Here is a 27,190-nt window from a genome sequence, read left to right as displayed (position 1 = left end):
CCCAGTCCTCGGGAGTGCCTTTTATAGCCGAACCAGCAGATGACGTCCCCCAGCTACTGGTCACGTGGTGATGTGGTGGTATCTTGCTTTGGAAAACTGATGGGCTTGTCCACGATAAAGCCGGGAAATTGTCAGTCGGTTTGTGGCAGTCGGAGGCGTTCCACCCATGCGACGGCGCAACTTTCGTCGCACCAGCGCACGTTTTGTTGATGATGTGCACCAGGCCAAATATCTGTACAAAATACAGGAAGGGATTAGATGCGATCCACATGGTGGTGATGCCGCCGTACCCAGTGCCAGCCCAGTCCTCGGGAGTGCCTTTTATAGGCGAACCAGCAGATGACGTCCCCCAGCTACTTGTCACGTGGTGATGTGTATCTTGCTTTGGAAAACTGATGGGCTTGTCCACGATAAAGCCGGCAGATTGTCAGTCAGTTTGTGGCACTCGGAGGCGTTCCACCCATGCGACGGCGCAACTTTCGTCGCACCAACGCACGTTTCGTTGATGATGTGCACCAGGCCAAATATCTGTACAAAATACAGGAAGGGATTAGATGCGATCCACATGGTGGTGATGCTGCCGTACCCAGAATTTAATCACGAGCGAACAACGGTCCCGATGCTTCCGCCAAAGTGCGTCGTCTGTAATGGCCAACGTCCGTAGTTTGCAGTGTTGTGCCGAAAAGTTTTTGGCCGAACCGATTTCCCCGGTTTCTGGTACTTGACGAGCCGATGTCCAGAACGAGTCTCGACGTCTCCATGCAGCTCGGTGTCTCCCGCGAAATTCTCCGTAGCCGCTGCTTCTTCGTCATTCAACGCCACGAGTGATCTTCATAATGAGGCCTGGAGCCACGGAGGCTGACAAAAAGTCAGGTTGGACCCGGCATAGGCGCTGCGGCAGGGTCGCATTCCCCGAACCAACAAAAGGTGCTCTGCTGCTCCCCCATGCCACAAATCTGAAGGGTGCGCGCGGATTATCTTTACCGTACACTGTCACACGGTCTGTAGACGACAAGGCGCCGCCCGGTCCTCGTGTTTGCGCGGGGGAGGCCGCGAGAATAGTAGAAATAATCCTTCCAGGTTCTCCACTCCGGAATGCCCATTCGTTACACCGAAGGTTTTCTTTTCCTTTTTTTTATGTGTCGGTTTAAGAAACGAGCGAAAACATCTTGAAAGGACCGGGGTTCAGTCCGTGTTAGCGGGGTCGTCATAACAGTATTCTGTATATAAATGAAAAAAATATCGGCGAGACGACACAACCTGAAGACAGAAAAATGTTTTTTGCGCCTTTGCTATGGCAACTGACGTGGTCACAAGCAACTCCAAATTTTCGCAGCACGTCAAGTCGATATGCGCGTGGGAAACGCAGCATATAAATCAGCTTTCAGTTGCTAACATGCCATAGCTAAATTTGCTGACGAAGAATTCATACTTCGCACGAAGCGTTGTTGACTACTGCAACGCTTTTTTGCCTTCGAGTTGCCTCATCCCGCCAATATGTTTCCGCAGCAGCCAGCGGAATGATGGCGCTCAGCCTTTTTACTTTATCTGGTCAATCGTGTGTCGCGACTGACCTGACCTAAAGAGAATATATTTTACAGCATTGTTTGAAGTTAGAATGGGCGCGCTTGGATTGACTGATGACACAAACTGCATGTAGCGAACGCGGTAGCTGTTTCTTACTGAAATTTGTGCAACTGAGAAAACTTCGAGGCTTGTCAGGCATTTAGATCCAGCCTGACGCAAGTTCAGCAAACTTCGTGGTTTTGGCGCAGCTTGGCGCAAAAATGGGGCCAGGTATCAGATTGGCGCAGTTTATTTCATGTGACGCAACAGAAGCTCTAAAAAGCGACTTTTATGAACACCAGTGAGATTAATGGAACACCAGTGAGATTCATGGAAGCAACAAATGAGTCAGAGACACCGTCAACACACTGTGACAACTTTTTGTGCTGCAAATAATACTAAAAAATTCTTTTATATTTTTTACATTTATTTATTTTTATCTTGCTTCTCACTGCCAGCGTTCCATGAGGGCTTTAGACAGGAGTGGGGCATTATTAGGTAACACAGCACAAGCTCAAAAAAGAAGATAAAAAAGTGCATGAAGTGATATATTGTGAAATAGTTACAATAAAAGTATGCAAAAACGACGACACGAAAGAAACTTTGTGGCAGTAAGTACGCACAAATCCCCCCAAACCACCCATATTACAATAACCCATGCAGCATAGCGCGCACACAAGCACTGATCCCGTACTCACATAGCACAAACAAAAATAAGTCTCAGCATTCATTCGAACATCGCAAAACAAAGAAATACGGGACGTCACATTACGCGCCCACCACGCGCCGTAGCGCCTATGGAGTGACACCTTTTATCGCATGCATAAAAGAATCAAAGTTGTGCAGTTCTACCACATGATAAGGTAAAACGTTCCATGCACGGTTGTCCATGGAAAGAAGAGTACAAAAAAGTGTTCCTTCTGCACTTCACCTCGGCCACTTCTTTTTTGTGTGATAAGACCGGGTTAAGCGGCTGATGGCGGGTCAATGAATTGAGATGGATGAACCCGTAACATTTTGTAATAAAGTAAACAGAAAAACATTCTGTCTGTTTTGATAGCGCCTTGTTTCTTGATCCTCTAGTCCTGCTTCCTGTAGGAGGTGCGACGGAGTTGTTTTCCAACTATGAATGTTGTAAATTAACCTAGGAAATTTGCTTTGGCCACCCTCCAGTTTCCGTTTATTAGAGGCTGTCTAGGGATTCCAGGCCATTGCAGCATGCTCCCATGTGACCTGACAAATTTCTTGTAGGTTAATAGTTTTATTTCTGCTTTTGAATGATTCAGCCACCGCTGAAGGTATCCTATTGTCTTTAAAATTAACAAAGACGATCAATAGTCCTTCTTGTGGACCTTCGACGCAAAAATTTCGGTCTGTCTGTCTACATTTGTCCGTTTGTCCACCATTAACGGTTACGGGTACTCTGAACGTCACCAGCCGACACCCGAAACGGCCGACCCCATGCCCATATTCTGTATGTGCGTCTGTTACTGGAAAAGGCATACAGAAGTAATTCTGAGGACCATAGCGTTTATTGCGCTGCGCTGACCATGCTGCGCTTGCACGAAAAGGCGAATGTTTCCAACGCTTTGCTAAGACAACACGGTGGCGGTACCTGCCCGTCGCCTTGGGTTCTACGCCGTATCACCTCTGAGACGGGCACGCCTGCTCGTCTCGGTGTCGGGCACTCTGTTTTCCACGAAAACTGCCAGATAGTGCTCATGTCTCACGTGGGACGTGACTTGATGCGCTACTTCGGCTCCACTGCACGCTCGAGGCACTCTAACACAGCATCCCAGAATAACATTCGCTGATTGTCTTGCGCAGTACTTAAAATAAATGTTTTGTTCTCTCTGTCCACACGCAAGACTATCGTCTTTCGACGACATTCACAGAATAACATGCCGACAAGGGGCGAACTTTATAGCAGTAAATACTACATGTTCATTCCAGCACAATTCAGAGGTTATGATTACTCTAAAGTGCTCATAACTGTGCACAAAGCGTAATAGCTGGTTGTTGATAAAATACGTGAATTCGAGTGGTTGCTTCCTGAGGGTTGTGGACTGCTACTTTTTTTGCTAATAACTGTCATCTGCCATGTACTATATACACCAGGTCACAGTTGTACCTAATGCTATATTTAATAGTATCACCTCATCATTAGGACTAGATACTTCCTGGTATATAACGGTCGTCTGCGAACAGTCTAATTTGTATGCCTATGTGCTGAACAAGTTCATTGATGAACAGCAGGAAAAACAAAGGACCGAGAACGGAGCTCCGCCCTAACGCGATGGTCTAGTGAATAAGGTACTCGGCTGCTGACCCGCAGTTCGCGGGTTCAAATCCCGGCTGCGGCGGCTGCATTTCCGATAGAGGCGGAAATGTCGTAGGCCCATGTGCTCAGATTGGGGTGCACGTTAAAGAACCCCAGGTGGTCAAAATTTCCGTTGCCCTTCACTACGGCGTCTCTCATAATCATATGGGGGTTCTGGGACGTTAAACCCTACAAATAAATCAGAGCTCCGCGGTACAACATATGCCACCGGAGCTGAAGAAGTCGTGTCATCATTGATTGCACAATGTTGCAATCAGTTGACAAGAGGTACGAGGTAATGCAGCCCACCAGGCGATCATTTTTGAGAATTGGCTTCTATTTCAGTGTAAGGTTAGAGTGGAATACCTGATCAAAGGCTTTTTCGAACTCTAAAAATATTATATCTACCTGATTATGTCTGTGTAGAGCTAAATCAAAGTCATGCATTATTTATATTAGTTTAGTGGCTGTAGACACCCCTCGACAAAATTTGTGTTGTCGATCATTATTCAAATCATTGATGTCGACAAAAGAAGTTATGTGTTTGATACAATACGTTTACGCAGCTTTATTGAGGTACATAAAATTGATATAAGCGTGTAGAGTGCCATAAATGATCGGCTGACTTAGATACGGGACAATTTTAGAAAATGTCCAGTCATCTGGAAGGCAGTGATTTACGATATATTAGAGTTACATATTTTGCGCACCAGTCAACATTCCGCACATGGAGGCCCCACCGCAGTGGTCTTGTGGCTAAGATGCTTGGCTGCTGATTCGCAGGTCACGGCATCGAAGCTCGGCTGAAGCGGCTGCATTCTCAATGGAGGCGAAAATGCTGTAGGCCCGTGTGCTCAGATTTGGGTGCACTTTAAAAAACCCCAAGTGGTGAAAATTTCCGGAGTCATGCACCACGGCGTCTCTAATCATCATATGGTGGTTTTGGGACGTTAAACCCCACATACCAATTATGACCGCACAAGAAATGCATTTCGTAATTCACCAGTACCAGAAGATTTATTAGTATCAAAATTAAGCTGTATTGTCTGGACCCCCTCCTCGCTATTGAACATATCAGCAATAGGCAGTATTTTTTTAACAATGCCCCGCCGCGGTGGTCTAGTGGATAAGGTACTCGGCTGATGACTCGCAGGTCGCGGGTGTAAATCCTGGCTGCGGCAGCTGCGTTTCTCACGGAGGCAAAAATTTTTTAGGCCTCTGTGCTCAGACTTGGGCACACGTTAAAGAACCCCAGGTGGTCAAGGTTTCCGGAGCCCTCCAGAACGGCGTCTCTCAACGTAAAGTGGTGGCTTTGGGACGTTAAATCCCAGATATCAGTCATCAATCAATTCTTCGACAAGCGATTGTTTTGTAAAGCTGCCATTCACTTGTGTGAAGACAGAAGAAAAATATGTGGTAAATATTAGACCTATTTCAAGCTTGTCATCTAGTACAGATCACGGACGGATAGATAGAACAGTCATTTTTTTTGCGGTGACAAGTATCGCCACAAGTTATCAGGGGATGAAATAAGAAACTTTCTTTATTGGCACATTCTGGATGTGCTCTAGATCATTCTTGATGCATTTTCCTAGCGTCATGCGCACCCTGGTAATCTTGATGCGTTAGCAGTTGTTCGATGAGGTTTATGGCAATTTTTTGCCTTTTTAATTTACACCCCATATGAACAAGGTTCTTCGTCAACCAAAGGTTTCAGCTGTGCAAAACCTTGCGTTTTCTGGGTACGAAATGCGTAATTAATCAAAAAACCAGTCGCCTGAAGAGACGCCACATTTGTTTAACGAAGCTGTCACTTGATTCGTGCAGAGTGCTATAATCAGATAACTAAGTACCAATCAAATCCAGTACCTCGACGGCACTAGCATGTGAAAACAATGATTTTATATTATGTTTTATTTTTGTTTCAAAGAAAACTGCATTTCCAAAGTTAATTATCAAAATATATGACGAGATATTCAATGGATATTACCTATTCTTGGATGCCTCCTTAATAGGTCATTATAAACAAGAAAAATGTCCCAAATAGACAATGCGTTTTGCTGAGTGCGTGTGGGTAATTCAACTAATTATGTTTAAATGTGCAAAATGATGAGGTACACGAATGATTGAGACGCGTCAGTAAAAGCTTCTGAGAAATTATCTGACCAGTCAATCGCTGGGAAGCTAAAATCTCCCGCTAGCAACAGGTTGCAGGAAGGGATCGTGTTCAAACACAAGAACTCGTTCAGGTTTTCAGCAAAGGAAGTATACGAGCTCAGGGGACGATGTACTGCTAATACAATGAGGTTGCATTCTTCAAGAAATAGCTTAAGCTTGGCACATTAGGCAACTATTGACGCTCGCAATGACTTTTCGAATAAATAGATATACATCCTCTCCTACCATCACTCTCATTGCGTTCGATTTTAAAGCCATTTGGTGCTAGCTCATGGTCATTGATGCCTTGATGCAACCAGGTTTCGGTTGCAACTCTGATGTGCGGATTATACGCTGTGATAAGAGTATGCGCTTGTGATAATATCTTCAGAATATGCATTGAAGCCCATGTTATTATGTTAGAAGAAGGTAAGAAAACTGAGGGAGTTCTTCATTAGACAGTAATTAGAAAAAAAAGAACCTTATCTTGCAGGAGCATTGCCATATACTTTTCCCACGTTCAAATTTCACACGAGGAATCGCAGAGGCTTATTTTATAGCGAGGCTTAAGATCACATGTATCAGTGCCTTTTCCTTGGCCTTATACCTTCCTTGATCCAGCAAGCCGGCGATGAAACCGGCGATGAAACTGAGCTGTGATGATGTGTTATCTTGGCATTATTGCGGTTGGAGTTTTTGTAGGCTTGCGCAAAGCTATATATTTGATGTAATTTGGCGAAATGAAATCAACTGGAAGTAAGCACTCTGTGCCACTGTGTTAACCATGACAAGTTAAATTTCATAAACGAAATCACGAAATAAAACGTGCAAGAAGGTTTTCGCCAGTAGCGTATACATGGAGTGGCGCACTATGCGCGTGCGCCCCCCGCCCCCCAAAAAAGAAGATTGTTTCAGTGTGCATGGCACCCAGAGTGCAAAGTGACACTTGGCCACATCTGCCCCCCGACCCTCTGGCCCAAACTTCAGTTCAAGGTAATGCGTCACACCCACAAAGAAATAAATTTCTGCGAACTCCTCCGGTTTCGGTACATGCGGGCGCGTGCGATAATGCTTCCGAGAATTATAGTCGGTTCCCCAAACCACACCAAATTAGAAGGCCAGAGATTACTTTTTTTCGTTTTAACTACCCATCCTATACGACCTCTACCTCCTTTTGCCTTTTATTGCTTCATGAAACACTCCAAGTGAGTATTTAACATATCAGGATAATGCATTTTCCGACTTCCCGCTGCTGTCTCTGCTATAGCCTAGTCAGAAACGCAGAAAATGAAGAGAAATTAGTTTATCGCACAGTGTTGTCATACGAGACAACACAAAACGGGCATGTGACAGCACGGCAAAGCAGAGCATGAAACAATTCACAACGGATGTCTCTCGCATACCCACCAGTCGAGAGCTAATTACATCCTGACGTCACGTGAACAAACTGCTGGCGTGATGAATGGTACCAGGAGAATGGGAGATGCCGGAAGAGTATTCAGAGGTTGTTCAGGGGCCCTTTAAGGTTTTCATACAGAAAATGATACAACTGCTTGCGCGCGAGCGATTGAAACTTCACAAAATAAGAAACAATAAGAGTGCAAGTGCACATCATTTAAAACGCTTCGTTCCGAGTTGTTCACCTTTGATCGCAGTGATTCCACGCTGTCATAGGTGAAGAGCATCTGCTCCTGCTTGTCGAAGGAAAAAGGGGCACGGTATACGTTGTCGAAGTGGAACCTCCGGTACGGCTTCTCCCTGCAAGCCTTTTTAAAGACGAGAAAAATGAATCATTCATCCGGCGTGATGTCACATAATTCCATAACACTAGCAAAATGAAGCCAAACGAACCGTGATCAAGCATGAACCTTCTGCAAGCGCCATCAGATTTTGATAATATTGTGCACACTGTTCAGTTTCATTCAAATTGCAGTGGACGGTGAAATGCCATGCACGATGCACGCTACTTTGTCGGTGTGTTCGCAAACATACTTCTGGAAATAGCTCGCAAAGGCACGTCGGCTTGCACATGTTGCAAGTTTAATAAGTGGTGGCGGCCTGCACATAATTGCTATCCTGTCGTGGTTGACTGAGGGTTCCCCAACACTTTTGAGGCGTTGACAAAGTGAAGGGGGTGCACTGTATATATTGTACCATGTAGCAATGCGCAGAAGTGGAGCGTAAAAATACCGAGTGTAAAGAACGCTGATCTCTAATCGTCTATTCCACTGACGATCCCGGGCAAGCAAGTTAAAAAAAAACGAAGTGATCACAAATGTTAGACTAATCAGCATGACATGCACAGGGTAAAACATACACAATCTCCTTTCGCGGGTAGTGTTGGCGGTCCTAGCCAGCAACCTTCAACAAATCTAAGCTTTCATTTATTTATTATGTATCTTTATTTACTCATGTAGTATACTTCTAAACCTCCTAGTGGGTCATAACATAGTGGACAATACAATTGCTTACAAAAATTTCGTCATACTTGGCACTTCATCAGTTATTTGTAGATTTTGTTTGCTCGATTACTATAGTGTCACGTTTCTCACGACAAACTTTATATAATGGGCTGGTTGAGGAAACTAGCCAAGCAGCAGCTTAGATAGCTCGTTCTTGTCCTTTTTCACTGATGGATCTCACCCAAGCAGACCATGTTGCACTAGTCCCCCCCTTCGAAAGCATCGACTCGATGCTCGTAAAGAAAAAAAAAGTGAAAGCATACACACGCAGATCCAGAGAAATAAAAGAGGGAGAGTGCCAGTGCTCGCAGCGCAAATAAGAAAGTTTCGCCAACACTTGCGCCAAGCGCAAAAAGAAAAGGCATAAAAACACAGGAGAATCCAAACAGCAGCAGCAACGCAATGTCACGGCCTGTCGTAATACGGGAAATCACAAGGGTTACTGTGTGAAGTAGGGCTTCAGCCGAACGACATGAACGGTTTCGGGCCGAAGCTGTCGAGGAGAAGACGCTGCGCCGTCCGGAAATACCTCGTATGTGAAATCTGTGACACGTCTAAGAACCTTGTACGGTCCAAAATAACGGCATAGGAGTTTTTCGAATAAGCCTGGTCGCCGGACAGGGATTCATACCCACACTCGTTCCTTAGGGTGGTAGGTGACATTTCGATGGCGGAGGTTGTAACGCCGTGTGTCAGCATCTTGTTGGTGACTGGTGTTTATGCGAGCTAGCTCACTAGCTTCTTCGGCTTCTTGAGTGTATTGCTCAGCGTCTGGAGCAAGTTCATTGCTTTGGTCGCACGGACGCATAGCATCGAGCACGGTTCGTACGTTGCGTCCGTAAATAAGCCGGAAAGGCTGAAATCGCGTTGTTTCTTGCGTTGCCGTATTGTATGCAAACGTGATGTATGGAAGAATCTCGTCCCAGGTTTTGTGTTGTACGTCCACGTACATTGACAGCATATCTGCTATGGTCTTGTTAAGCCTCTCTGTCAGCCCATCGGATTGTGGGTAATGAGCCGTCGTTTCTCGATGGCTTGTGCAGCTCAACTTAAAAATGTCCTCCATCATTCGTGCTGTAAACGACGTCCCTCTATCCGTAATCACGCATGACGGGGCAGCATGCCGTAGGACGATTTGGTGCACGAAGAACTGCGCGACTTCAGAGGCCGTGCCACGGGGTAACGCTTTTTTTCAGCATAACGAGTAAGGTAATCTGTCGCCACTATAATTCATTTGTTCCCAGAGGAGGATAAAGGGAAGGGTCCGAGAAGGTCCATTGCCGCAAGGTCAAACGGTATCCGCGGTGGTGTGATTGGCTGGAGCAGGCCCGCGGGTCTCACAGGCGGAGTCTTGTGGCACTGGCATTCACGGCAGCTTTTCACATAGTGATGTACACAAGAGGATAGTCACGGCCAGTAATACTGTTGGCGTACTCTTGCGAGAGTTCGTGAATAGCCCAAATAGCCCAAATATTCTGACGTGGGCTCGTCGTGGCACGCGAGGAGGATCTCATCACGCATGTCGGTAGGAACAACGAGTAGGAAGGCTTTGTCGCTGTCCGTGGGCGTTTTTCTTGTATAGAATGCCTCTTCTTAGACAGAAAGAGGACAGCTCACGAGCAATGTGTTGGGAGACCTGAGAGTACCGGCCTACTAGTGAATCAATAGCTGAGCGTAATTATTCGTCTTCCCGCTCTTTTCACATGAATTCCGAATCGCTAACTGCTCCGAGAAAGTCATCTTCATGCTTGAAGCCCCTGACAGCGTGTCCCACAGGCACCCGAGAAAGCGCTTCGGCATATCCGTGTGTGCGCCCTGACCTGTACACAATCGTAATGCCGAACTCCTGCAAACGCAAACTCCCCCGAGCGAGACGACCTGATGGATTTCTGAGATTAGCCAGCCAGCAGAGCAAGTGCTGGTCAGTCACCACTTTAAAGGGACGACCGTAGAGGTAAGGCCGAAATTTGGTCGTCACCCCCACGACTGCGAGGCATTCTTTTCCTGATGTAGAATAGTTGGTCTCGGCTCGAGGAAGAGTACGACTGGCGTAAGCTATTACCTGCTCAACGCCGCCGTGTCGTTGTGCAAGGATAGCTCAAGCCCGACGTTGAATGTATGACTTTCTGTACCAGCGTCCTTATCGAAATGGGCAAGAAAAGGGGCTGTTTGCATTCTCTCTCACACCTCTATGAACGCTGTATCTAGTTCTGCGCTACAAGTAAAGGGCACGTCATCTCATATCTAGTTCTGCGCTACAAGTAAAGGGCACGTCTGGATCAGGTCGCACTCCATCCGCACTAATGACATGTCCCAAAAATTTCAGCTTTTCATAGCCAAAATAATATTTTTAGGGCTTCACCGTGAGTTCAGCTGTGCAAATGGCTTCCAGAACCTTTCTCAGATGCTTCTGATGTTCTTCGAAGCTCTCGAAAAAGATGACCACATCATCGAGGTAGACAAGGCCGCTTTTCCACTTCAAGCCAGCGAGAACAGTGTCCACCATTCTCTGAAAAGTGGCTGGGGCAGAACAGAGGTCGAAAGAAAGAACTCCGAATGCGTAAAGTCCGTCTGCAGTCGCAAACGCGGTTTCTTCTCGGTCTCGTTCATCCACTTCAATTTCGCCAGTATCCACCCTTTAGATCAATACTTCGTGCGTCGTAACCTGTCCAGAGAGTCATCGAGCCGCGGAAGCGGGTAGACGTCTTTTTTCGTGACACTATTAAGCTTCCTGTATTCAATACAGAATCGCAGCGTTCCGTCTTTTTTCTTCACTAGAACGACTGCCGGGGACCAATCGCTGCTGGGTGGTTGAGTAATCCCGTCATCGAGCATATATTTTACTTGAGTCTGAATAGCCTCGCGTTCTTTAGCAGAAACGCGATAAGGCTGCTGCCTAATGGTGTGGACGTCATCGTCGGTAATAATTCGATGCTTCGTGAGGTGTGTTTGACTGGCTTCAGATTAAGAGGCGTAGCAAGAATGAAACTCCCTTAAAATGTCATGAAGTGCAGCCTTTCTCTCGTCTGACAGCGTCGAATTAGTGTCGGTGTGGTCTAGAAATTCTTCATCCTTATGCGTTTCCTCGGACGCGAAGCACTCCGTGACGTCGGCAACAGGGTCTCGTAGGCTATGGTGGTTCCGCGGAAAAGATACCGGTGCTCGTAATTGAAGTTCATCCCTAGATTATGTGACTGTCCATCACGGACACGCACAACACTTCGGGTGGCGCATACACCTTGGAGCAGCAGAAGTGATCTGTTGCTTTCAGCCACCACGCAAAAAGTTGTTTCTTCACACCACGCATGAGGTGGCGCAACTTTTTTTCTTCTGCCATAGCAGGATCCGCTCGCTTAAAAAGTCATGTCACGTGCTCGATGTATATCAAGACGGTCTTGTTTGGCATCCGGTTGCCTGATTGTAGTGCACGCTCTGCCCGTTTGCGGCGGTCGGGTCTCCTGTAGGTCTTCAGAAGGCGACGCTGGAACTTGCGCCAAGATGTCAGAACATCATTCCTGTTCAAAAACCACGTCTTGGCACCGTCCTTTAGGTAAGTGCACACGTTTCGGAGCTTTGCAGCATCATCTCAGTAATTGATCGCTGCGATAAGTTCAAACTCACTCAGCCAGTCGTCAACATCTTCATGCTGCTCTCAGTCTAAGGGGCTGGGCATGAACGGGTTCTGGACGGTGCAGTATATCGGCGTGGAAGGTGTCAGAGCTTGCACGTGATTTTGTATCGAAGTCATAGTCGCTGCATCAGTAGTGTGTGTCCCAGGCGGTAGGCCTCGTTGGCAGCGGCTTACTCTGTGAACAGGAGTGTCCACGGGTGCAGGGTTTGTGTTCCGGCTGCAGGGCGGGCTCTTGGGCATCGGGTGGATCGTGAGACGTGGACTGAGCATCTCCACCAGTCTTGTCACGTTTCTCACAACAAACTTGATATAATGGGCTCGTTGAGTAGACTAGCCCAGCAGCAGCTTAGATAGATCGTCCTTCTCCTCTTTCCCTGATGAATTTCACCGAAGCAGACCATCTGGCACCAGTTTTGTTTTTATTTTTTACGCTGGTTATTTCTATAATTCACATCTGCTATGGAATTTTTTTACTTATTTGTTCGATTGTAGTGTATCATGTAACACCCTCTCTGTAATGACCCCAAGCACACGGTTAACAATGTCATATTTAATATTATCATAATTAAATATTAATATTATCTAGGGTCTATCGTGCCAATACAGCGATATGACTATGAAGAATACCGTAGTGAAACACTACGCAAATTTCTCCCATGTAGTGTTCTTCAACGTCCATGAACATCGAACAGTACGCGAGCCACCACCGTTTTCGCCTCAATCGAAATGAGACCGCTGAGGCTGGTACCGAACTCACGAACTAGGGTTTTGCGCTTTGCTATTGCACGGGTTCGTCTCTTTCTGCTTTGCTGTTATATGCATCACAATGGACCAGTTAGCTCAGCAAGGGACGATTCGGGGTGTTATAAAGTTTAATCAGTTGAAGTTTTTTACTTTGCAGACATTCACACTTCAATACTGATCGTACATTCTGGCCACCTTGCGCACATAGAAAATGGAAGCACGGCACTTGTGTTTTTGCGCTGGCACTCGAGATAGAGATTATTTTCTATTTGTTTATTTATTCATCTATTTATAACATTTGGCAAACCAGAATTCGGTCCTTACCGGGCATACATACAAAACAGGAAGAACATTACCAAAGTATCACTACATCTCCCGCTAAGGGGTACCGTGTTTGCATACGAAGCAGCGGGCAGATGGTGAACAGCACCCACAGAAACTTGTCTGCATCGTCTTAAGCAGGTGCACGAACATTCACAACCTCTGCCTGACCATGGTCTCCGAGATTGTGGGCATGCAGCGTGGTTATCTCAGGCCGTCCCAATCGCCATGCTCCCCAGCAAAACCAACGAGTATCACTTCGCGCGCCCGGCTACCGCAAAGGGGGCGTTTATTGTAGAAAATGGCCAAACCATGGTACGGCCGCATGCTTGGTTCCGCTCCGTTTTTTTTTGTGCGATCCCGGTTTTCGACCGGTGCAGATTTGGCGACAGCTTCTCGGCTTCGGCCGGAGGGGATGAACCCGCAAGCTCTCTAGGCTGCTGATCAGTTAAAAAAAAACAGTGGAACATGACGTCATCAAGCAAGCCGGTCGTGCAACATAGCGCTCGCCTGAAGCGATGAAGTGAGGGGCAAGGACTAGTCGGCAGCTGCTTAAAAGACGGAATATTTGGACGTTATTGAAATTACCACTAGATGTAATGAGCAGGCGCGCATATTTTCATCGAAAGGCAGCACGCCGGTGCAACCTTCTTGCTCTCGTTACTGGCTGCAATCGCCGATGAAACCCGACAGAGAGTTGGTTTATGCGAGGTTCGGAACCAACGATTTCGTGTGTATCGTGCCATCGTTCGCTTTTCCTGGAAAACCGGAACGTCAACATCTTTGGATGACACATACTTGTCACCAAAAATGTTCGATCGCTGCAAGTAGCGTTTGTGATTTGTATGTGCGCCATGTTCGTTGTTCATTCGTGAGGAGTACTGGGTGATGCCACAATCTGCGGTATTGCCGTCATTCGACATGTTTTGCGGCGTGTGCGCTGCTTTGCCGCTGGCGGTATGCTGTGATGACTGCGCCATGTCCGAAGTGCTCCATCGTGTCCCCATTTGACTAAGTTCGCTCACGAGATACCAGTCGGGGTATGATCCTGTGATGTTCTGCAGCGGTGCTAGACGCAAACGTTATTTGCGGCGTGTGTGTGCTCTGAAATGTGCCGGGAATGAGTGCTGTCAGTTGAGCTTTATTGTGTATCTGGCATCGCGATAGAGGAATTCCATCAAACTTTAATTTGCTGTCTAGCTCGTGTATGGTTTGTTTTAAGTTCTTTCCGCACTTGCACGCTTTGCTTTCATACAGTGCTAAATTGAATACGTGCAAGAATGTTGGAGTCATAAACGACATCTTGAGGTAGCGTTCACGTCTAATGGGTGAAAATAATACACAAAGAAACTTTCACATAAGAAAAGTAATGATGCGAAAGTCTTCTTGATGTTCCCCAACCACAGGGAAAGTTTATCGATAGTCAAGCGAAAAAAATGCTGCAGTTTTCTACAAATGTTCTTGTTACAATCGAAGGCAATATATATATAGAGGAAAATACAGTATAACTAATCGAAATCGTCTTTTCAATATAAAATCGGTTAACGTACAACTGTCACAATAATTTGTGTCAAACTTTTATGGCAGTCAACGATAGTTACAAAAGCCAACTGAGTTGCCGAAATTGTAGCTTTCCAGTACCTTGCAGATGGCTTTTGCTCATCTTATTGTTATTGGCTTATCTTTTCGCCAGAAATCTTTTATTATTGCAAACAAAATTGACCCTACTAACCAAACACTTTTATTGGAGGCTCCTTTCAGTACGTTTTAATTACCAATTTTTTTTGCACCTGGTGCTGGATACCATGTCCCTAAACTACTCAAGCCAGTAAAATATTCACGTGAGCTTTTTGCGCTGTCGTTGATAGGCTGAGAAAAGGGCACTGACAATGGACGTCTTCAGGTGTGCTTGACTTGAAACATGATGCACACATAAAGTGAGTGAGGATGAGCTGAGGCCTAAACACCATCTGCATAAAAGAAGCTAATGTGGATGATATTGCGATTTTAGTACGAGAGTTAGTCAGCATTTGTGAAATTATTCATCGAAGAACAGCGAGGCATTGTTAGGTTTTAGATGTAATATCACCTATGGAAAGGCACAAAGTGTGCTTTGTACGTGAGTGTCAGATGGTGTCGATTGTGTGTGTTTCATGCCATTATTAACTTCTCAAGTAATACCATGCAAGTAAAATCTACATATGACTCATGCTCCTTGAACACAAACGTGGAACGTATTGAATTGCTGCGTTCGGTGTCCAGAGTACACTGCGAAATGCATTAGTTTCTCGCCTCTTCCTCGCTGTCATGCATGTTTTATTCTTTCTGAGATATCTTGCTGTTTGTTTTGCTGTATCGTGATGGCATAGCTTTTGAGGGACCTATAGATTGCTTAGGCGTATACCTGCAGTGGGTCGCAGCAGCTTTAGTGGCTGTTTCATGTGTTGTGCATCGTGCAATGTGTTTGCATTACTAATTAAACTATGCCGGTAATCAGTCATGTGGTCTTCTTGATCAAACAATAAACGCTGGATTTATCTGCACCTCTAACGTACTATTTGTTTGAAAAGTTAGGTACCTGTGGACTTCAAGTGCATCTTTTGGTGAGGTGCAAATACAAAGTGGCTTATTTTGCATATGCTGACAGGTCTATATCCTACTTGTAGGAGTGTTTTATAATAATCTTGGGTGCCTTCATTTTTATATGTGTACATTATGCAACTGCACGATATGCATGCGTATGGTTTTGTGTTTAGACTGCAACATTTCGCACACCAAAAAGAATCTTTACTTCTCGGTTCTTGCCGGTGCCTAAATGTGGGGGTTTTAGTACAGGAATTTTGCGAGAGCAGATGACTAGTAAACAAATATTTCGTGAGGACTGTAAAGTTGATTTTGATGTTTTACTTATCTTTGCGTTCTGCTAGAAAGCTACTTGTATGTAAGCATACAATTCAGTCACTCGAATAGCTGGGATACTGCCCGTATTTTGAGAACTGAATCAGGTGTGTTCGGACGATCACATTCACAGAGGAGCCCAATATATACGGTTGTTTCATGGAAGTTTTATGCTTTAAATAGGTTCTCATTGCAAATAATGCAGCTTCCGAACTTTTAAAGTGTAATTGAAGCAGAACGGCTATTTGGGATAGTTGGTTAAATTCTATGGTAATTGGGGTTGCAAGAAAGATGCTATAGCTCGCCTCCAGGCTGTAAATACGCTAGGTTTAGCACGCGTAGCGTACAGAAGACTACTTCCCGAGAATTGTCTATTTTTTTCACTATTAAGAGTCATAAGCCGAAAAAATCACTGCGTGCAATTGTTTCTGAAAGAGAAACCGGGCTTTTGGGAGTTATTTGCAGAAACATTTATCTAGCTTAGTTTTTGATGACCCCTACCACGAGCGTGATTCGCAAGAAGTTGTCAGTCAGCGCTCGTGTTGTCCTCTTTGCTTTCCTTGCTTCGCCTTTCGTTTCACGTTCCTTCTGCAACCTTCGTGCTTGCGCTGCAACCCTTATTACCATGGTATAATTGAATCCTTTGCCCAGTGAAGCAGCATATCATCCTGGACATTATGCACAAAAAACATAGTATGTATATCACATACTCTAAAGGGATGTTGTGGATTATTCTCCTTGTGTTCTACAATATCAACCTCAAATTATACTATTATGAACACTATGGCCGGGAATACGGAAGCGCATGGCAAATAGCCCCGAACACACTGTTGCATTGTAATTGGCAAAAGCTGATGAAAACACCGGAAAAGTTGTAAAATCTGAACACTCCGTTCGTAAATGAACGAGTTTTCTGAATGGATGGACCTGGAGACATCAAGCAGTGCGTCTCAACTCTGCCATTTATTCCAGCGAAGAAGCGCAAAGATCCTCGTCCCATGCTTCATCTCTCGTTTTTCTGTACTTTTAGCATGTGCTATATTCACTGTTTTTAACAAAGGGCATGGCTCTACTAAGCGTTGCCACTGCCTTGCTAGTGCGGATACAAAACAGCAGCTGATTGTATCACTATAGCTACTTGTGAATTTAATGTAATAATGAAGCATAGTGCTGCGAGAGCCATTCTTATCTTCTCATGTTTTCTCTGATACTGCTCACAATAATACACTGGTTCTCTTCCTCTCTGCCCCTATCGAAATGCGGAAAGCATCATCAGGAATCAAAACAGCTTAGCAGCACAACACTTGGCCTGCTAAGCTACCCATACACCCACGTTACAGTGATGAGTACAGTTCTTAAAGAGTGATGCAGCAAAAAAATATTCTAGAATTTCATTAGAGTCACTGTACGTTCCAGCAGTACAGAGGTGTTTGGTTATGTGCTGCGCTGTTTCCATCATGCTTCAAACAGTATCACCCCTTCTCCAAATACACTTCTTGCCGGAAGCAATAAGCAAAAACTGATTTGTTTATTTCCATATCTGATTCCATGTGTCTTTATCTAACAAGCAAACTTTTTGTGAATGTGGAAAGGGGTGATATCACTCCATTGCACCACAGAAAGTGCCTTAACGTCTCCAGCCTCCAGCACAAAAGATTTCCAACTGAAATATAAACAAATAATGTGCAGGGGACAAGTGAGCTTGGGAATAAAGCTTATTTGTGTTCGTTTACATCTACCAGCATCCACTGCTGGTAGATGTTTAAAAGCGGTGATAATCCTAATCATAAAATTTAGAAAAAAAGGCTATTCTGTGTAGTTCGAGCCACAGTCACAGCAGAAGTGAAATACGTCATTGCACAAAGCTCAGGCAAGCATGCGTTTTCTTCTTTCTGTTTTTCTAAACAGAGCTGCAGACGTTTTTAATTTGCAGTTGCCCTAGTTTATGCCTATCTTTATCAAAACTGCATGCTTTGAGCGTATCCTAAACTTTTTTATTGCACTGTTTTTAAACTAAACAACAAAGAACTAGAATAACTTATTCACAGTAGCTTAATTGTGGCATCCCAAGAACTCCTTTCGGTGTGGATGAGCCCTATTTGTTTTCAGTAGAAGACGTATAATTCTGTTGATAAGCTAAGCTCATCAACAGAATAGGAGTGAGTGTTGAAATGATGGACAACGTTTAAGAATGTTGCGGTACATGGAGGTATGGCTTGCTACGTGTGAATGCGTGCATCAGTAAGGTTTTAGTGAAACACAGTAACAGTAAACACAAAGAATTGGTACACGTGTTAGTACACGTGTTAGCATTAAGGTACATTTGGGCAGATGTATGTATTAATATGTGAGTGTATTGTATGAATATATCAATATGTATGTTTTTTTTGGATAAGTAATGAAAAGAGCCTCCATGTCCGATTCTTTGTGTCTATGCAGCCTATCTTTTGTACTTATATGTCACCTATTTCTGCTTTTATGCTATTTCTGAGTTTCTGTTATTATGCTGCTTCTTTTATTGTGATATATATTATTCAATGTAGCACTGTTTGCTGAACTTTTCTCGCGTAGCGAAGCCACGTCAGGCCGAATGGCCTTTAGCTTCGCTTCGTTTTTCTGTATTCTCTCCAGAAATAAAATCTGTTCATTTCATTTCAAAAACACCTCTGCAAAACCTAGTCCAAGTGCTACGAGCAATATAAAACTGTGAATGCATGCAATCATAAGAATTTAAAATGCAGGTGAGAAGTGATGCCCCACAGTCCATCAGCACACGCAGTAGGGTTTAAGCTGCATTACTATAAAGCGCTCAAGCCATATGTAGGGCTGCTACAATTGCATCATGACACGAGGCTGAACTTCATACTTCATGGCAACAAATAATTGAGTATATTATGAACCTAAAGTATTCCTGCAGAAGCTTCTCAGTAGGCTCATGTTGGTGTTCCTGTGCTCACACAGTGCACTGTTGTTCCCTGTTAAGTCTACTTGTGATCAAATTTCTCAACATTGATTGTTCTGAAGACAAATTTTGATCACAGTATTTTCTGTATTACAGGATGAAAATAAATTTTATTGAATTTGCTTCATTCCTATTCTCACTTGAGAGTACTTGATCGCGTTCATACTCGTGTCTACTTACTCACTCCTCACGCACTCATACCGACAGATCTCTTTTGAATGAGTGTAACTGAGCATACTGACCAGTTAGTATAGCAAGCTATAAACAATAAACAATTGTATCGGTACAGTTGGTTGCTATGCCCCAAAGCTATGCCCCAAAAGAACGAGTTGTAAGTTATACAACAGTTCCAGCAGCTTGAAGTGCCTATATGATGCATAGCCATGTATTTTTGTTTTTTTGTTTTGAGACTTATTTCAAAATAGGAATGCAAATAAAAGAGTTCGATAACTTCATTCTGCGAGGCTTGTCTCTTCCTACTACGTGGTTAACTAAAAAAAAGGTGATATTGCCACGAGATCGTGACGTGGCCGAAGACAGGAGACTTCGTGTTGGGATTTAACTGTTTATTTGGGCGAACCAGTGCCCGGTAAATGGAAAGTCCAATTACAGCAGCAGTCTCGCACAGATAGCAGTCTCGGACTGATACAAAGAGAAGTTTATTAACTTCATACTCAAAAAAACTCTTTACATCATTTTATACATACAGTGCTCGTTTAGACACCTCTCTTGTGCACTATGGGGCCTACAAACTCCATTATCCATAGAGAAAATTAGCGGCAAATACAGAGATATCTATATATATTTATATATATGGGATATGGCACAACGGGAGCGTTGTCAACAAGGATAAATATATTTATTTCTCAACAGTTTCGGAAGGGGACCTCCCTTCATCAGTCTCGGACTGATACAAAGAGAAGTTTATTAACTTCGTACTCAAAAAAACTCTTTACATCATTTTATACATACAGTGCTCGTTTAGACACCCCTCTTGTGCACTATGGGGCCTACAAACTCCATTATCCATAGAGAAAATTAGCGGCAAATACAGAGATATCTATATATATTTATATATATGGGATATGGCACAACGGGAGCGTTGTCAACAAGGATAAATATATTTATTTCCCAACAGTTTCGGGAGGGGACCTCCCTTCATCATCCCCCCTGATGAAGGGAGGTCCCCTCCCGAAACTGTTGGGAAATAAATATATTTATCCTTGTTGACAACGCTCCCGTTGTGCCATATCCCATACCTTCACGAAGACTAACTGGCCCATTGAATTATTACTCCCACTATTTATATATATGTATATACAAGTTCGTACTAAACTACGCATACATTCGTAAAAAACACAAATATATATTTACAATCATATATACATATATTTACAAGAGATCGTGAACATGGGTAGGCATAATTACGATACTTCGACTGGCGCTATACATACACTTGTAACACATTGTTTTGGGGAGAAGGGGTTAATAGGGGATTATGGGGTTACGGAGTTTCGCACCTCTGACGAAAAAAAACTGTGTGCCAGCGGCGAAGGAACTGGTTCTCCCCGCCAGCTTCCAGTTGCTTGGCCAAGTACTGTACTATTTTCTGCCTGATCATGGCTAGTGCTGGGTAGGCCGCTCTCACTGGGGTGTTCTTTACCTCAGCAAGGCACCGGCGTTTCCAAATCACAAAGAGTGTGATGGCAATCACCAGCCTTGCGAAGCAGCCCCTATTCCTTTCGAGGGCCGGGGGAGGGCGGATGCTGAAGCACCTCGCAACCAGGCGCCATACCGACTTGGCCGCCCCGCATTCTAACAACGCGTGGGAGATCGTTTCCTCAGCGCGGCAATTAGGACACTGGCTATTCGGCGTGATGCCGAAACGGTGCAGGCGATGTCTCGTGGACAAAACTTGCCACTTGCGCTTCCACTTGAAGTAATGTACTTCGCGCGGTCGGTACTTGTTGCTTTTTTGTTTGCACAGTCCTAGGCTTTTGATCTGCTCCTTTTCTTCTTCGGACAACTGATTTTCTGTTACCGCTTCGACGATTCGGGCGGGTGGGTCTTTGTCAATGTCGCAGTTCGGGGCTTCTTTTTCTATGATTTTTGTCGTAGTTGCCGCCATCCTGTAAAAGTGAGAGGGCGCTTCCGCGCGCGGGCCAGTGTGTTTGTGGCTTTCCAGATAGTGCGTGATGGTGCTTGTCCAGTAGTTGATTAGATTCTTCTCAACGTAACTCGCTGCGTAATAAAGCGTGCGGGTAATCTTGAGGGCCAGTATCTGGCTGGTCATTTGTACGTGTGGGAGGCCGAGGCCACCTTTGTCCTCGGGTAGTTGAAGGAGGTGTCGCTTGACTGGTGCCGGTTTCCCTTCCCATATCAAATCGGTGATCACGGTGTTCAGTTGGCTCGGGGTTTTCCTAGAGATCACCGCTACCCTACTGGCGTAGAACGCAAACGCGCAAACGGTGGTCCTTGCTGCCAGCGCTTTTTCACGTAACGTGAGGTTTAGGAGGCGAATGCGGTCGGCTGCCTGCTTTGCCCTCTCGAGGGCTCTCTGCCACGTCGCTGGTGCCACCCCTTCACTGGAGAAGTAGATTACCACTACTTTAACGATAGACACCACTTCGATGTTTCCTAGCGCTTCTCTGGAGAAAGTTCCAAATAGCATCGCCTTGCTCTTGTCCGCATTTATCGCCGCTCCAAATGCCTGCGCGTATGTTGTGAACGTCGCACTGAAGGCTTGGAGGCTGCTTTCATCCCGAACAAACAGAGAAATTTTGTCCGCGTATGCCAGCCCTTTAGCTGCTCCTGGCCCGTCAGTGGGAAGCCCCGAATGCCTTCATGCGCAATAACACTTGTGATCAGTGGCTCGCACGACATGACAAAATAGGTCAGGCCCAATGGGCATCCTTGCCTTATGCCTCTGCTATACTTGAATGCCGGCGTTGTGACTACGTTTATCACAACGGTGCAGGTTAGGTCCTCGTACAAAGTTTTTGCCAGTTATATAAAACTTGCCAGTAAGCCAAACTCCTGCATCACGTCTAAGAGGTAATGGTGTCGTACCCTGTCAAATGCTTTAGCTTGGTCTAGGGAAATAAAAACACCATTGAAACCTCTTGTCGTCGCGTATTCAAAAGAGTCACGGATCACTGTGAGGTTCGCAAAAAGTGACCTTCCTGGAATCGCACACGTTTGGTACCGGCCAATGATGTCCGGTAACAGGAGCTTGAGCCTGTTGTTCAGTATAGTGGCTACCAGCTTGTAATCGGTGTTCAAAAGCGTGATTGGACGCCACGCCGTGGGCTAGTTTGGTGGTGCACCTTCTTTCTGTAGTAGGACAAATTTGCCCACTCCGAAAGAGTCGGGTTTCTTAAAGGACCTGAAGATCGCATTCACCATCGCGAGCAAGGGTTCCTCGAGAACTTCGAAAAAAGTCACATAGATGGCTGCAGTCAGACCATCAGCGCCTGGGGCAGAATTGGGGGTCATGTTTCTTATGGCTTCACGAAGCTCTGCAGGGGAGACTTCCCCGCTAAGGGTTGCTGGCTCCTCCTCCTCCTCAATTCGCTGCAGATGTTTGCGAAGTTTTTTGACATGGTCGTGTCTTCTATTGGTGTCTATTGGTTCGGTGTCTTGGAACTGTATGCTGATGTACTCTCTGAAGATGTTCTCAATTTCTGCAGGGTCGTCGGTTACAGAACCGTCTGAGTGCTTTGCCTCCGTAATTCGCAAACAGCCATTTCCACGTACTTCCTTCACATCAACTCCGGTCGCTGTGCCCAACAGTTCATGCTCACTTCTAGGTCGCCTCATGGTATCTCTGTAGAGTTGGTTGTATTGCTCCTCGAGCGAGGTCAGGTACTCTGTTGTACATGAGGTCAACGTGTCGGCTGCCTTGATGATCTGCATCCGGTGAAGAAGTCCTTTCATCTTTTGTGTATGACGTCTTTTTCTGGCTTTGCCTTCTTTTTGTAACAGGGCCTTCCATTTTTTCCTTAAGTTTATCCCACACAGGGGGGGGGGGGGTAATATGTCCGGCATTTTCTACTGATGCGCTGATGGCAGCTTCCAAGTTTTCTACACAAGTCTCATCTCTCAGCAGCTCAGCGTCTATTCTCCAGCTATTGTTATCAGAGTGCCGGCCGGGGGATCCCTTTACCATCGTGACGAGCGGGGCATGATCCGTCTTCTCTTTCAGGTTGGCCGGGAGCGCGAGTACTTCGCATCTTTCTACCAAAGGGAGCAGGAGGTCCGGAAAGTACATCAGGTCTATTCTACTTCCTGCTGATCTAGAGGTACGGGTTGCTACGAAGCGGTCTATATAGAGGTGTACCCATATGTCCGAGAGGTTTAGGTGCCGAAGGGTTTTCACCAACTCTTTTGCATAGTAGGTTGATCTTCCTTGGCTTGGCCCCCTCACGTCCCCGTTAGAATCTACCACACAATTAAAATCACCGACCAGAACGGGGGGAATGGACTCTAGGAGGTGTTGGTGCATCTCTTGAAAGAACTTCGTATCTTTTCTTGTCACGGGGGCATACACGTTCACAATGCGTATCTATTTGCCTTCGATGAAAATGTCAGTCATTATGTACCGACCATTCGCCCCGAAAATACAATGGGATTTTGATCAAAATCTGCCTGATACGAATATTACTCCGACCCCGCATGCTCTCGTGGTCGCCAGAGAGAAAAAGGCGTCGGTCTGATGATCTCGGCGAAAATTAACCACATCCAGCGGCGTTCGGAAATTCGCCTCTTGAATAAAGAGGAGATCTATCTTCTGGTTCCTAGCGAAACCTAGGATGGCTGCTTGTTTCGCCCTATCTCTAAACCCTCGGATATTCCACGTAGCCAATTTCAAAAAGGCCATGAAAAACCTTAAAAAGAAGAAAACAAAACCCGGGAAGTATCGAGTCTAGCAAGCAGCGTGGCCGTCATCCCCCGATTGGGCGCGATGCCAAGCGCTGGAGGGGAGAAGGAAAGAAGGGTGAGCGAATGCACCGAGCAAGATAGGCGACAGCCGCGTGCCGCAAGAAAGGGGTGAGGAAGGTGCTGCGCCAAAAGGAGAAGGGAAGGCAAGTGGGACATAGCGCGGCCAGAGTGAACGAGAGGAAGGGAAAGGGGCCCTGAAGCCGACAGGGCAGGCGCGCCGCTTCAGTGACTTGCGTCTCGGGGCTTGGGGGGTGGTTCCCCTTTGGCTACACCGTCTTTCTCGAGCTTCTGAGTCTTCGCGTGTGGTGGAGCGTCACTATCACTGCTTTGACCTGCTGGCCCGGGTCTACGCTGCCGGGCCTCCTTGCTGGCTGCCCTCTCACCCAGATACCGCTTATCCTCATCAGGGCGTCTTTGTGAGAGTGAGCGAGCTCTCTGCTCTAGCCCAGTGGCCATCTGTCCAGTTTTGGCGTCCGATTTCCGGCTTGGGCGTGCCGAATGGGAGGCGGGGGAGGAAATCTGTGCAGCATGGTTATGGTGGCTAGAACCATAGCATGGTCGCATTCGCTGTCGCCGGGTAGAAAGTAATACCCTTTACATTTTATGGGGGCGTCGTCGCCGGCTGGGTCTTGGGTGCCGGCATCCAAGGCCAGGCTGGTCACTGGGGCCCGGACGTTGACGGGTGTGTGGGATAAAGCGAGGAGGGCCTCTCCCTCCTCGTTGGACTCGGGGGTCGCTTCAGCCATGGTCAGCGAATTCCCGCAGTCATCCCGGCTCGCCGAAGGTGGAGGCGGCTTAGGGGGGGGGGGGCGATTGCGCTGAACCCGTCCCGATATCGCTCGACTCTGTTTCGGTCAACCTGGTGGTAGTCTCGTCAAAAATCCCGGGCCTCTCCCCCTCACTGGCGGACGGATCACCCATGCCACTACCTGAAGTCAGATCGGAGTCTAAGTCGTGGTCCCCGGAAGGGGATCCCCTCTTGGTTGTGCGGGATGCGGACCTGGACGTAAGGACCTGCATACGCGGCGGGTTAGTTGCTCGGGCAGAGGCGGGGCCGCTTCACTGAGAGTGCGACGAAGCGAATTCAGATAGCGAGGGGAAGCCGCGGGCGGCCGAAGCGTATGAGCGCTTACGAAAGCACTCGCGTGTTCCGTGGTGACCCCCGCAATGTTTACAGTCTGCCAAGGAGCCCTCAGTATCGTGGCCGAAGGTGCCGCACCGCTTACAGTACGCCATGGTGCACGCAGTCGCCATATGCCCGACTTCACCATAACGCGCGCACACCCGGCGCATGCCTCTGTATTCACACATGAATTTGTGCCCCGCAATAGTGATGAAGTTGGGGACTGAGCGGCACATCTCAATTTTAACCACACGTACTCCGTTTAACTTGGTCTGGCGAGTGGCTAGGGTGGCGAACGAAACGCCCTTCACTTTACCAAACTGGGCTAAGGCGTTGCTGAGGGCCTCGTCTGATAGAAAAGCGGGGTAACGGTAAACGTTCACATATGTAACCGGCGGCCCGACTGCCTCTACTGGCACCCTGGCCCCATTCACTTCAAATCCTTCCGCCACCATTAGCTTCGTCGCCTGGCCAGCATTGCGGGTGCATACAAGAAATTTTGCGCCCCCCCCATATGTTCCAGTACTAATACGCTGTCGTCACGAGCTGTCTCTTCAATTGCGTCAATTAACTAATCGACAGAGATATCGCCCTCGGGCGCGGAAAACATAAACAATTCTCCCTCACCGTGAGTTCAAATGGCGTGGCCATTCTGGTAAGCGGGCGCCGCCAGCCGCCAGTTGCGCGTGGCTCGTGGGTGACTTGTAACGTGCAGTCGAGCTGCACTCTGGTAGGAAGCGGCTCAGCCGAGGCGGGTGCCGCGCAGGTCTTGGTGGTACCAGGTGGAACGCCGGGGGACTCCGGGACAGCGGGCGTGAACCGGGGACCTTGCACCTCCTCCTTGCATGTGGTAGGCGGGCTCCAGGCAGCAAGGCCCAAGACCCAGGGGCGGTGGTCGCGCGTACAAGACGCCGGTGCCGCCTGGACTTCTTTTGTCGACTTGAAACGCTGGGGTGGACGACGTCCGCGGGACGCGACCCCGGGTTTCGCTTGAGGACTCGAGAAGAGACAGCTAAACCGGCGAACGGAGCATGGGCCTCCGATCAACAACTGACAAGCGGCGAAGCGTGTCGGCATTTATACTCTTGCCGTCGAATGTTCTAGCGTTATCGCTGGTGGTGGCGTAGGTTCCAGAACAATCTGTACCGTTCGCACAGTGGGCGTAGTCTTATCGAAATGATCTACTACATTCCGGAACCTTCTCGAAAACTGCAGGCGCGGTTTGCGCTGAAAATCGTGTGGTGTTTTGGGACGATAATAAAAACTTGAGAAATGGAACGTGGCAATGCCCTTCGCTGAAAAAACGGCATCGTCCTGATGCTTCAACTAATGATGAAGGTACATTATTAATGCAAGAAAGTACAATTAATCAATTACGATACAACAATAATAATAAAAAACACTGTTTCAGTTTGTTAACGCGCATGAAACGGCTTGAGGCGCGCGACATGGACGACTTCAGGTCGCGATCGGCGTCGTTGAGAGTTCGTGATGCCGTCGGGGACAACCTCTTAATCAAGTGGGCCGAGACGTCGAACCACCCTGTACAGTCCGAAGTACCATCGCAGAAGCTTTTCACTTAGTCTACGTCGGCGTATCGGTGTCCACAGCCAAACACGTTCACCGGGCTGGTATTCCACGAAGCGTCGTCGAAGGTTGTAACGGTGGCTGTCGGTCGTCTGTTGATTCTTAATACGGAGACGCGCATGTTGTCGGGCTTCTTCGGGACGTTGAAGGTACTCGCTCACATCGAGGTTTTCTTCGTCGGTGACGTTGGGTAACACGGCATTTAGCGTCGTTGCCGGGCTCCTTCCGTAGACCAATTTGTATGGAGATATCTGCGTCGTCTCCTGCACCGCCGTGTTGTATGCGAAGGTCACATACGGAAGAATAGCGTCCCACGTCTTGTGTTCGACATCGACGTACATTGACAGCATATCGGTGATCGTCTTGTTAAGCCGCGCGGTGAGGCCGTTGGTCTGTGGGTGGTACGCTGTCGTCCGGCGGTGGTTTGTTTGGCTGTATGCCAAGATCGCTTGAGTTAAGTCGGCAGTGAATGCCGTTC

The 27,190-nt window shown here is 46.7% G+C and overlaps 1 protein-coding gene across 1 annotated transcript in view; it reads left to right on the top strand.

The window, feature by feature from the left end:
• Positions 1-23,355, top strand: part of LOC142783726 (uncharacterized) — a 51,109-nt gene extending 27,754 nt beyond the window's left edge. The window contains exons 3-4 of the mRNA XM_075882304.1: positions 22,751-22,881; positions 23,170-23,355. Coding sequence (XP_075738419.1) covers positions 22,751-22,881; positions 23,170-23,355 — 317 coding nt within the window. The remainder of the gene's footprint in view (positions 1-22,750; positions 22,882-23,169) is intronic.
• The last annotated feature ends 3,835 nt before the right edge of the window (positions 23,356-27,190 follow it).

The sequence above is a fragment of the Rhipicephalus microplus genome, unplaced genomic scaffold (genome assembly GCF_043290135.1).
Source record: "Rhipicephalus microplus isolate Deutch F79 unplaced genomic scaffold, USDA_Rmic scaffold_12, whole genome shotgun sequence".
NCBI lineage: Eukaryota > Metazoa > Arthropoda > Arachnida > Ixodida > Ixodidae > Rhipicephalus > Rhipicephalus microplus.
Note: the sequence above shows the minus strand (reverse complement) of the source record. Positions and strands in the feature narration are given on the sequence as shown.